General features: G+C 37.7%; 1 protein-coding gene across 31 annotated transcripts in view; it reads right to left on the bottom strand.

The window, feature by feature from the left end:
• Positions 1 to 12,630, bottom strand: part of C2CD5 (C2 calcium dependent domain containing 5) — a 91,478-nt gene that overhangs the window by 62,550 nt on the left and 16,298 nt on the right. For 8 of the 31 annotated variants that reach the window (XM_081926759.1, XM_081926732.1, XM_081926754.1 and 5 more), the window contains exons 7-11: positions 11,708 to 11,917; positions 10,696 to 10,847; positions 7,309 to 7,500; positions 4,632 to 4,717; positions 3,808 to 3,840 (exon numbers count right to left, since the gene is read on the bottom strand). In XM_081926759.1, the coding sequence (XP_081782885.1) occupies positions 3,808 to 3,840; positions 4,632 to 4,717; positions 7,309 to 7,500; positions 10,696 to 10,847; positions 11,708 to 11,917 (673 nt within the window). Of the gene's footprint in view, positions 1 to 3,807; positions 3,841 to 4,631; positions 4,718 to 7,308; positions 7,501 to 10,695; positions 10,848 to 11,703; positions 11,918 to 12,630 lie in introns of all 31 variants that reach the window. The other 23 variants (XM_081926744.1, XM_081926746.1, XM_081926750.1 and 20 more) reach the window with 11 other exon arrangements.

The following is a 12,630-nucleotide window of genomic DNA, read 5'->3' as shown; positions in this document are numbered from 1 at the left end:
AAAATAAATACACTATGCAGGGACTTTGCCATTATTTTGCAGAAACAGGACCTCAAAGAGTCATTATACAATGGCAATTAAAAGACAAACAAATGCTTTAATAGGTGCTAAACAGTCTTTTTACTCTGAGAGAAGAATGTATTGAAAAATACTGAATCTAGGACCTAATAAAGTCATGGATTTTTCCTTAACTTCAATCAGGCCATATTACAGTGGCACCATGACCCCCCATGTTTGTGCTGAAATTTCAATCTACAATGCTAGTGTAATGATGTACCTTGTGCTATTATGATAATGACTGTTGTCACTGTTTCTGCAGCTCCTGAGATTCAGCTGCTAGAGTGTTTTATTTCATTAAGCACATCCAGAAACACAGTAAATTAATTTGGGCCCATCATTTCAGAAAATATTCTTATTATGCATTATTATTATTTATTCCAGGAGCCCAGGGAAACAGGATGTTTGAGAAGAAGCCTTAGGAAAATATTATTTGATTAGTCTCCCATGACCAAGAGGCAAATATACCCACAATACTTGGAATGGTGGTCAAGTTAAAATTATTGTACAGGCATTATTGATCCCTAACACAGCATGAAACACCCATGCATTGGCATAAATTAGGTTTAGGCAACACTAGGTGATTGCAGGCTGCAGTTCCCCTTCCCATTGCAACCTTAAGTTCAAATCATGTACATCTGCTTTCCAGACACAAGAGGGCAAGAGGAGAAGGGCTACAAGGAGGAAATGAATGGATGGGAAAGAGGAAAGGGATGGCAGGAGTGGGTCTGAACATGAAGCACATGTAGAGGAGTAGCACCACTCTTTCCCAAACCACAGGGCTAATGTTCAGAGAGATGCAAAGATAAGGGGGGGGGGGGAGTCTTGACTCCAGCAAGCAGAAATTTCTGGGCAACTGAAAATGTTCTGTGTAGTCACACAACCCATAAACAAATGGAATTTACAAGCAAAAACCCATAAAGAATAATAAAGAGAAATGCAACTTTAAAATGTTTCACGAGGCTTTTTCTTGAACATGGCTACACTACTTAAGGGATAAAACTGAATCTAGAGAATAAGATTCAGATAACAAGAGTTCTACTATATCTGTTATGAAAGATTATCTTTTTGTCTCTAAACAGGGATGGCCCCAAATGGGTTGGTCTAATGCAGATCTGCACACAATAATATATAGCATGTTTATGGGGGGAAAGAAGATGGGTTTCCATTTGCCAGTTCTACAGCATCAATGCAAAAAATAAATGGAAGTTCATGCAACAATGGTTTATTTCGTAATGTTCCTATGATTGGTAAGTGCAAAGGAAAGGAGAAAATAATCATTATCACATCTTACACTATGACATGAAAAATGACAGATGCCTCTACTTTCATACTATAAAGCTCACAATCTGGATAATCTACTGATTCAGTTACATAGCATGAACATTCTTCCTTAGATTATAAAAAAGCAGTACAAAGAGGAGCATGGAAGAAGCCAAGAAGCCATTAACAAGCCAAGCACAAACTTCGAAAAACCTTCTAAAAGTCTGAAAATAAAATATGCGATTCTTAGCATTTCAGAATATTTGTTTTTGCTGAGAGGTATGGTGTTTTTAAAGAACTAGATATCTAACCCACAAGATTTCATAGGCAGTTCTAAAATGAGATGGGAAATAGAAATAAGAGATAAGAACAAGGAAAATAAAAAAGATATTCAACTCTTGCAACCTCTAAGCCTGCATTACCATGATTATTTCAAGCCATCTCATTTTTTTCCAGTTCAAACTCGCAATGAATCAGTGGCTTGTAATGCTAAACCATGAGGATGATCTGCAGCAAGCCTTTGGCCTGTGTGTTCCCCCACCACCATCGTCTTCTTCCAGGGTGGCAGTGAGGAGGCATTCATAAGTTTTTCCTCTGTTTTACATTAACCACATTTTGTTGTGTTGCCCAAACCTTGACAAACTGTGGTCAGTCTTAACTATGGTGATTGGAAACAAGACAAGTTCAAAGCATAGTTTATGCTGACTTGTTTTCACTAAGGACAGTTAAGATTATCCACTGTTTAGGCTTTGGATATAATGCTAAACTGTGGATAATCTAAAACAGAAGTTTCTGATCTCCATGCCTGAAACAAGAGGGGGAGGGCACAAGCCCAAGACTCACTACAGCTCTTCCTTGCAACACAAACCATGGTTTGGTGTAATTTGCAAACTAGATCAATATATAAAACCAAACCGTAATTTTGGCATCTGCCATATTCTAGCTCATGATACATAGGCCTGTCCCATGCCATCTACATTTTAATCTCATGACTTCTAATTATATTTAGTCCTAATATTCAGAGTTATATAGTCTCCAAATGTAGAGGTTTCATGACCAATAGCCAACAAGAGCCCTACGTCCTGTGTATTCCAATTAAAAAGGCATAATAAAAAGACTGCAAAATGCATTTGCACAGGAGATATCAACAATAAATCATCTCACAAGAGCTCTCAACCCATTTCCACTCCAGTTCCTTGTACTATATAAGTCAATTGTTTTTTTTAAAAAAAAATAAAAATAAAAAGCCAGCTGTGCAATCGCACAACACAGCATACCAGTATATATGAGCAATCTAAGACTTTGCTTATACTATTTCCAATTTGAGAGGCACCTGCGGACATCTAGGGAGCTGCTTTAGGAGAAAAGAGTTTTGAACTAGATGTCCCTTTAATCCAACTCATCTGTTCACCTAGGCCTACTCTGAGAGGTAACCCTACTATGTTGATTTATTAAAATGATTGCCGATTTGTAGTGTTTTTTTGTACAGTACTTCTTTTATGAATGTAATTTTATTGTTGATTTTAAGCTGTTCACTGCCATGATATTATTTTCTTAGTATTGGGAGTATATTTTTGCACATATAATTCAGAACAAACATTAATACATCTTCAGCCATTTTCTTACATTCCTTAAGTAATGAATGTAACATCAGAACCAGCCCCTGGAAATTATTTCCTAGCCACATTACTGGCCTATAATCTAACCCCTAAAACTGGTACAGGCCACAGGAACAAACACTTCTGCATAATCCAAACAAAAATCAATAGAAGGAACATAGCTGTAATACTTGGTTTGTTGCACTACAGATGACTAACAAATGGTTTGACTGGAGAGGGGAAAACAGAAGCAGATGTAAAATTAAAGCATATTTCAAGTATGCCAATTAGACCCACAATGTACCATCACACAGAGTTTATATGCTACTCTTCGGTGTGAAGGTATAGGGCATTTTTAAAGATACATTTTAAGCCTAGCTTTTTTCAAAGTTGTATCTCATTTATAATTATTGTTCATGACTAATAAACGTATTAATAAAGAATTCATCAAAGTATTAAAAGCTTGCAAAGGGAGTTTAAAAATGAAGTTTATCAACCCGAACAACGTATAAAAACCCACAAAACATTTAAATTACTAAGACAGGGGCACAGGGTAAAAACTTCCTTTTTGCGTTAGTTTATTTTCAAATTAAACATTACAAAATAAACAATATGAATTGCTATTTAAATGAAATGAAAAGTTAAATGAAATGTACAGTCATGCGGACTATTGGTTAAGCAGGAGGACTTGGATTTGTTAAATGATCTGAGGAGAAATCTTTATAAATTTGCATCCGAAGGATTCTAAAGGGAATCTGGAAATAATACTATTAACAAATAATCCCAAATTCCTAAAATGTAACTCCAAACTCGAAATGGGTTTTCAAAATAAAATTAACACAAAAAGAGAGGGCTTAAAAGAAATGTCACACAATGATTTGGAACATACCCGCCTTCTACAGAACCTATGAGGCGATCCTCCCTTAGCAATGGGTAACACAAGAAATGAAAAGAGAATCATCCAACTTATACAAACTTAATGTTGCTATTCATTTTAGAATTAATCCACATTTTAATGGTGTGTGCATATACAGTGTTAAGTATATAACATTTGGTACAGTCCTCTAAACCCAAGTAAAAGTTTGTCTTTAGTGAAGAAAACAGAAATTCACAAAGAATTTAGGTGCAGGTATCCAGTTGAGCTTAGATCCATTAGGCCAGCGGTTCTCAACCTGTGGGTCCCTAGATGTTGTTGGACTACAATTCCCATCATCCCTGAGCTCTGGCCCTGCTAGCTAGGGGTGATGGGAGTTGCAGTTCAACAGCATCTGGGGACCCACAGGTTGAGAAAGACTGCATTAGGCAGAATGTGCTTATAGTTCTAGTTCATAGCCACTTAAAAAATACAAGCTTAGGGAGCAGTTGGAGGAGGTTATAGCTGCTTTGACATGGCACACAAATTCATTTACATGAAGATTTAGCTTTTTAAATTCTGTTTTAGAGCTTTCTAGAGTCTGAGTATGGATATCCAACAATGTTTATCAAATTGGGAGAAAGGACAGAAACACTGTACATACTTATGGTGGAATGTTCTTGTTTTGGATATCTAATTCTCCCATCTGAACAAGGATTAAATCCCATACAGTTCAGGATCAACATAAGGAGATAACAGTTGTTTAATGAACAAGGAAATTAGCAGTTGATAAAGAGACATTTCCACAGTGACGGGTTCAGACATGCAAGTTAAAAATAGGATCATCATGCTTTTCTTACCCTTTGCTCCAAAGCCGTCTGAGTTTGCTGTCTTAACAGAGCTTTTAATGGCCCCCCTTCTTTTCCAGCACTCCCACTGCCCATTCCTAAAGGATATCAGCATGTAAGTAAGCAGTCATATCAAACAGCTAAATAATATATTATACTGAATTTTCATTTAAAAAACATGGCATATACATGCAAATGTAAAAATTATGAAAGTTCAAACTTGCAAGATTCGGAAAGCCAAAATCATTTACCATGTACCTTTGCACAAAAAAACATATTTTGATAAATACAATGTGTCGGTCTTTTTATTTCTAATTGTAAAGAAGACCAAATAATGTATTTTTATTTATCCGATGCAGCAAAAAGATGGCAAAATTTTCCATCAATATGTACAGAAAAATTAAAAGAGATTTAGTGTAGATAGAAATAAAACAGTAGAAGGTCAAAAGATTTAAGCATAGTTTGTTCTTTCTTTCACTGATAATACTGGGAACTTCAGGCTTCAAGCTCTAACTTTTACAAGCAGGTCATCAATTAGAATAAAAAAATCTGTCAGCATGCTCATAAATTGTGGTTAAGTAAAACCTAGCGTTTTAGAGGTTTCAGTGTACTGTTGGCAAAAGATTGTGACTCTCTTCTCCTGACATTACGGTAATTGGATTATTTATGTACTTCTCTTTTCAAATGTTTCAGAGTAATAGACTATTTTTGCACCACAACAGTGGTCTAAACCTTGGAGTTTTGCACTATATGATATTCACATGAGCCCAGAGCATTTAGAAAGGCAAACGTGCAACTGTCAACACTTTTAGTTTCTACAGTAAAATTTTCAGGGTAAAGTATTAAAGCATTTAGGGGCATTACACCTCAGTGTTCACACAGCAGGAGCATCTAAAATAATAAGGAAGGCCACAGCTCAGGGGTAGAAAACATGCAAAAGTTTAATCCCTGACATTGGCAGGTGGGGAAAGGAAACTATTTCTTGAAACTCTGGAGAGAAGCTGCCTGTGTAGGCAGGTGGACCAAAGGTCTAACTTCGCAGAAAGCAGCTTCCTGTGTTTCTAATGCAATTTCTACTATCAAAGCCAGTAATGTTTTTTACAATATACTTGCTAAGGGCTTGTTTCAATGCTGCCTAGTTTCCTTACACCAATATGAATCAGTCTCATCTAAAAATCATAACAATCCCAGTGATGAAATGTGTATTCTCTCTCGTAAGATATAATCCACCAGAAACAGCTTTTGGGCAAGCCTCACTGAAATAAAAGGGTCTTACCCATTAGCACATAATACTTACAAAACAGAACATCACTGGCACTCTAAATATCTCAAATCAGGCACAGCGGCTTGCCCCTGCAATTGAGGGGGCCGGTACCACTGTGCCTGCACAACACACTGGCATCACTCGCGCACGCTGTGTGACATGCTGACGTGTCACACGCACCGTGCAACTTGAGCGTGATGTGCGCACGTCACATGGCATGCACACACAGTGTGCGAACATTGCTGCAGAATATTGAGGGGGCCTGTCTACTTTCTTGAAAATTGGGGGGGGCTCTCAGCCCCTTGCCCCCCCTTAAAGGCATCCCTATCTCAAATAAATATGGACAGCCATACCATTGACAATTCAAATACTGATGCATACACTAAATACCATCCTATACTAGACTAAAAACTAATCTGTTTAAAATAAGGCAAGTAAAAAGAAACCCACAATTCGAACAGATAAGCTCATGGTAAGGTGTAAGATTTCCCACCCATTCATACATTAATTTCGTACAAAATATCTGAAATGGTTGGAATTTTTTAACCACTTGCAAATTCACAAATCCAAATAATGCAAGCAGAAAGTGGTTGTAAGTGTTTGAACTTATATTGGTAATCTACATGATGTTGGTTGCCCCCACTTTTATTAAAACTGCCAGATTCTAGAGTAAGGACAAAAAAAAAAAAACCAAAGGAAATATTTTTAGCTGCTTTTGGATAAGGAAACTAACATTAGCATCTGTATAGTCCCATTCTGTATTGTCAATCTACTTTAATATCTTACAAGGGACTATACAATACTAAGAACGAAGACAGAATGGAATGAAGACTATTTGTGGAAATGAAACATATTTTTGCAGAAGAAAGGACAACTAAAACACTACCTGTAGACAAACACTAACCAAGTATGTATTCAGCAAAGCAATCTAGAGAAATAACAGGCAAAACAGAGGTGCATATTGGGAAAGGTATTCAAAACAGGACAGAAACCAAATATGGCTGATGGCCACATGATGGTCAACAGAGTAATAGAAATGGCCTGAAGAGGAAGAATGAATGCTTGTTCCAGGTAAAACAGAGGAACATTTTAAAATGACTGGAAATGAATTATTACATCACCATCTAATGATGAAAAACAAGCCAATTACCAATGCTTGGTAAAGTTTTTGGAGAAAAAAAGAGAAAAGTCTGTAGTATAAAAAGGATGAGGTTTCTTTAAATGGTGACCAAACTTTAAAGGGGGGAAAGCTGATTAAGTTGAAAAACCCATTTAGTGAGTAGACTTTTGTTATCGTCATGCAGCCAGCAGTTTTCAGAGTTTTAAAAGGGTGTGCAGCGAAAACAAGAGAAGCTTTAAAACTACCCTCAGCGCCAATAGTGGGACTAAAAAAAAAACAGCAAGGCGATTTAAGATTGATCCTACCAGAAGCAGCCAGAAGCAGCTCTTCAGTGAAAGAAACACTTTTCCTCAGAATTGGGTTGGCATGGCTAGAGTGAAGAGGGTTAGAGATAGACCCAGAGAGAAGGAGACAGGGCTGTTTAAGCTGTGGGGAATCACAAGATAGTGTAGGGGAGCTGGGATACAGGAAAATCCTAGGTCCCTGGGGGGAAGGTGCTGTGGAGGGAAGCAGTAGAGATGATAGATTTCAGAAGATGACTAAAAAGAAATCAAAAAGAAAAAAAGCAAAATGAAGGGGAAAAAACAAAATGAATCAAGCAAAAACAAATTTTGTAAAAACGAACAGACAACCTAACAGAATATGAATGAGCTATTACTGACATACAATAAGTGAAATGACAAATACAGCACTACAATGTGAATGAAGAGCACATTCAAATGATACTTTAATAAACTGTTCTTCCTTAATAGCAGGAATGGTTTCAATGTGCTTTTACTTTTATTTCGAACTCTAATATTCAAAATAAATTTGCTTGCAGATGATGAACAGCTACTTTCCACGAGCCTAAAAAATGTACATTTTCTTTTTCAGAAGAATTTTGGAATTTCTTAACCTGAACCACACAGCCTTTAATTTTTATTTCATGTTTGATCTACTCTAAGTTTTTATTTTTAGTTCCTATCTTCTCAATTTCCTCCACATATATGTTAGGGTAATGACCAGCGTTAGAAAAACAGCTAGAAACATTTTATTAGGAAGATTATTCTGCTGGTTTGCAAAAAGCCAAAAACCAAAAAACAGCACGAGTCATAAATCAAGACTAAGCTGCATCAAAGTAGCATTCTGAAGATGGTAATCACTAACACTTAACCTACGCTGACAGCAAAACTTGACCCTTTTTTAGCAATATACACTTGTAATATATTTAGAAAGAATATACACCATCATTTCTATTAGTATACTCTATTTGGTTAGACGTGATTGTAGCCTATGGTGCCACTTAGCGGATGGGAAGTGTTCTATCAGTAGAATGAGGAAGTAACTTTCAGTATGAAATCTTTTTTTGAAAACTCTTCTTGATTTGTCATGCATTATAGAGGTTTGCTTTTCAAGCAGAATGTGTCTAAACCTCTCTTGACATCATGGAACTGGTTTCAGAGTTTGAGATCCAACAAACTCCAAGTCAAATTCTGCTAATGGAATGAAACTTTCCAGACACTGAGTCTAGCTTCAGCCAATGAAAAGGACCGGGTTCATTAGGAATAGAATGGGATACGAAACAGGGTAGATGTAGATGGAGGAAGGAATAAGAAGAAAATGTAGAATTCCCCACCACACACACACAAACACACTTGGTATGAGCAGAAATGTATCCCATTTGCATGAGAGGCCCTTTGGATTCCATCCATGGTCTAGCCAATTAGCCTACTTAAATTTCACCAAAGTCAAAGGAATGTAAGTGAGGGCAAGATTTTGGACAAGTTGTTCAGATCCTTGCTCCTCCCATTAGTTATATTAGATCTAGTGCAGTAAATGTTCTCTCTCTCTCTCTCTCTCTCTCTGTGTGTGTGTGTATGTGTGCATGTCTGTCTCTCTCTCCCTCACACACATGCACAAATGTTAGCCTACTTTCTAAGAATGGTTAATGCCATGTCAACTATTTCTTTCCATTTCTTTAAATTCAACAGCATAGGAAAATAATTTATTTCTGTAAAGACAATGGGTTGGATCCATACTTAAAATAGACCCAGCGATGCCAAAGTTATTTTAAGTCCCATGGATACCATAGGCCTACTCAAAGTATGATCAAGTTTAGATTCCCCACCACATGTTAAAATAGCCTCTTAAATCAACATAAACAGGAATATACAGTAGGTATCATTTTATCTAGCAAAGGAAGTACAAAATAAAGATGTACTCTTTTAAGAGGAAACAGATGAAAAACATACTCCCTAACATTACTAATTTCACCTGCAACAACAACAATAATAATTTATTATTTATACCCCGCCCATCTAGCTGGGTTTCCCCAGCCTACAATATTTTCAAGTGCAACAACAACAAAATGGGGCAGGGGAAAACCGGATTTAAAATACAGCTGTTCACAGCTGAGATTCTGTAGCATTTTCTAAAATTATTATTTCAAAAAACAAAAAGACAACCAAAACCATTGCATTATCTTCTAGCAGAGTTTGTTCTTAACGACAAAAAGAACAAAAGTAGATTGCGTGAAAATTAATGCACATAGCCAAATAGTTAGAGCAGTGTTTCTCAAACTTTCTGAACTCAGGCTCCTTTTCAAACATCCACTACATTCTGCACATAATATCAATTATTTTCCACAGATGAACCTGCAGAGATCCTTCCACCTAAATTAGGTGCAAGTGACTTGCTGTTATGCATAAGGATCTGGATAATACCCCCCACATATATTTTAGAAAAGAAAACTGGAGCTTTGCATAGTGATTCATCAAAGATCAAAGCAGGAGCAGTTTCTAGGTTTCTTGTCTGTCAAATCACCCTGAGAAGATGCAATTTGCCTCAAGTCCCACACTGATCAGAGAGGTTGTTTGTCAGGGGTACTCCACTGAGGTCTCGGTTGGAGCCCAAGGACGGCACTACAATTTTCAAGATCCTATCCCGGACTGGAACCTTTCTCCTGGTGCCTCATGCCTCCTAAGGGAAGCCTGTCCCACGGTTTGAGAACCACTGAATTAGCAGGCAGAGTAAAGCAGCAACATTAAGGGATTATGGCATTTGTTCAGTGTTTGTAAGATGGCATGCATTCACTCCATACATTAAATGAAATAATAAAACTTAAAATGTTTTCTACATCAAAAACATAAGTTGCTAACAAGAATTTACTACTATCTTAAAGTAGGTGGTGTCTATGCCAATTGTACATAGCTTGGAAGCAGCTCAGCAGGCAGCCCATCGGCCACATTTCTAGAAAGCTCAAGTGATTAATTGCCAAGAAGTGCACGCATACAGAAACATATTTGGATTAGAAGGTAGTTAGTCTTATGAGTATGACACTGTTAAAAAGGACATGCGAAACTACTTCCCCAACATATTATGGTGACTATTTATCTCCATAATTTGCAATATGATGTGGAGGAAATTAAAAGAAAACTCCTTGTAACCTTTCTATTATATTCTGATGTACTATATGTCAGCTTGCAAAAGCTGTCCATAAACAAAATAATGCAAAAATCAATTCATAAGTGTTATACATATAGACAGTTTTCAAACTTTATTGGAGTAGGAGAGATCTCCTATTTTACGGTTGTTGTGCTAACTTAAATGCCAAAAAACAGAGAAAAGGAAGTGAGTAAAAAAGCTAATAGAAACAACACAAATTAAACAAAACAAATAAACAAATCAAAATAACGTGGGTGGCAGCACCTTACCAGTTTTGGGTGTCAAACTCAAATCTGTGTCAGAAGAAGAGGACTGTCGACTGTAGGACTTGGAAGGTGAAAAGGAATAGATTTGGTTTTTCAGAGGGGTGGAGGGTCCTGATGAATGAGGATTGGGATTGGGATCTTCATTGAAAGGAATCCTGCCAGAAGAAGGTGGAAACATATTCAGTGATCCTATGCCAAAGGACCGGGCTGATAGCAGCATGATCCCAACAACAGGCTGTGGGAAGGGATGGGGAAGGGCCACTAGTTGTCCTGAAGTGCAAAGCTGGATTATGAGGCCAAAGGCAACGGCAAAAAACCAAAAAACAAAAAGTTTGTTTACCAACTCAGCATTATTGCAGGGAGATGGCAAACATTTGATAGCAAAACAAAAACAAGAACAAAATACACAGCTGAGGAATGAAGCATCAAAAACCAAGAAAAACAGGCAAAGAAAGTAAAACCCATCAAAACCATCACTTGGGGTAGCAGTGCAAAATGCTTTTTTGAACCAGATTATCAAAAAGGAAAACAAAGACAATTGCAGACCATATATCTGTGTGTTTATATACACAGACACAGACACTTATATATACACACACACATATATATTTCCAAGAAAGTTTCCTTATCCTTTAGCATCTGCAGTGTGCCACAGCTAAAAACAAAGAAGGAAACCAGACTGATACCATTGTATTGACAACCTTGGTTACATTTAATAGTACCTTACCTGTTTGTCCAAATTAAGACTTCAGTCACAGAAACATCTTTGAGGACATCATGATTAAGCCTGAAGCCCAATCAAGCCCAATCCCCCCATGACAAGGGATATTTTCACACCTTAGGTTTTTCAGTTTATAACTGGAAAGGGAAAAAAAACTCACACACACACCAAGCAAAAGTACAGAGAGAGATGCTTAAATTCCAGTCGCCTATCACCTCTGTTGTATCAGATGAAGACTAATGTAGTTATTTCCAGGAGTAAGACTCCCAGTGAGAAAGGTTTTGTGGTACCTGCCTACACTGCCTGCCTGCCTGCCCTTTGCAGTCACTGTGCCTGTAGCCTGTCTCTCCCCAGCTTCTGAGTCTGAGCAGTCTCGTACCAGTGTAGATGAGAGTGGGAACAGACACAGAGAAGTTCTGAGTAAGCCGTGAGCCAGTAGCTGTGTGAATTGGGCTGTTGTGAGTCGAGCGACATCCATGGCTTGGTGGATGAACCAGCGGAGACCTGAGAGAATTTGCAGCCAAGGCGGAAGGAAAGAAAAAAAAATACATACAAAAGATTGCAAAGTTACATTTAAAAAATATTTCAGGGAGCTTTAAGAGCAGGCTCTAAAGCAGGGGTGTCAAACGTAAGGCTTGAGGGCCTTATCATATCTTTTTGTGGTTCCCAACATGGCCCACAGGACACCTACCATATTTCACAGAACTTCAGTCTTGTGAGCCAAGAAGCCAAAAATGGCAAACTGGCATGCTTCCTTGCAAGCAGATCAATCAACGACATGGCTCTAGCCTGCCACTCCAATTTATCTCATGCTAAGTAAAGGCCTCGGCAAATTAATTATGCTCACACAAGGGAGATGAACTAGGGAGCCATTGGACAGTGGATTCCGACAGGAGCTTCTCGTTCATAGCTCTCCCCCCCCGCCCCGTCAGGGATATACACCAGACAGTGAAATACTTGAAATTGTGGTGTGAGGGGGGGACTCAGCAGCAGATGTTTAACAAATTGTGCTGGGATTCACATTTCTTTATTTTAAAAAAATGGATGTGGTTCCCAAGGATCTACTCACTGAGAAGTTGGCCCTCCAACTCATTTTTTTTACACCCCTGCTCTAAACAGTTAAGATGAAATCTTAAGAAAGCAGCTAAGCATTACCTTGTTAAAAGTGACATTGTATCTGTAGCAATGTGTTAACTGGGAAGAAATAAATACCCGCA

The sequence above is a fragment of the Podarcis melisellensis genome (assembly GCF_964234715.1).
Source record: "Podarcis melisellensis genome assembly, chromosome: 10".
Classification (NCBI taxonomy): domain Eukaryota; kingdom Metazoa; phylum Chordata; class Lepidosauria; order Squamata; family Lacertidae; genus Podarcis; species Podarcis melisellensis.
The sequence above is the reverse complement of the archived record's forward strand: the minus strand, read 5'-3'. Positions and strand labels throughout refer to the sequence as shown.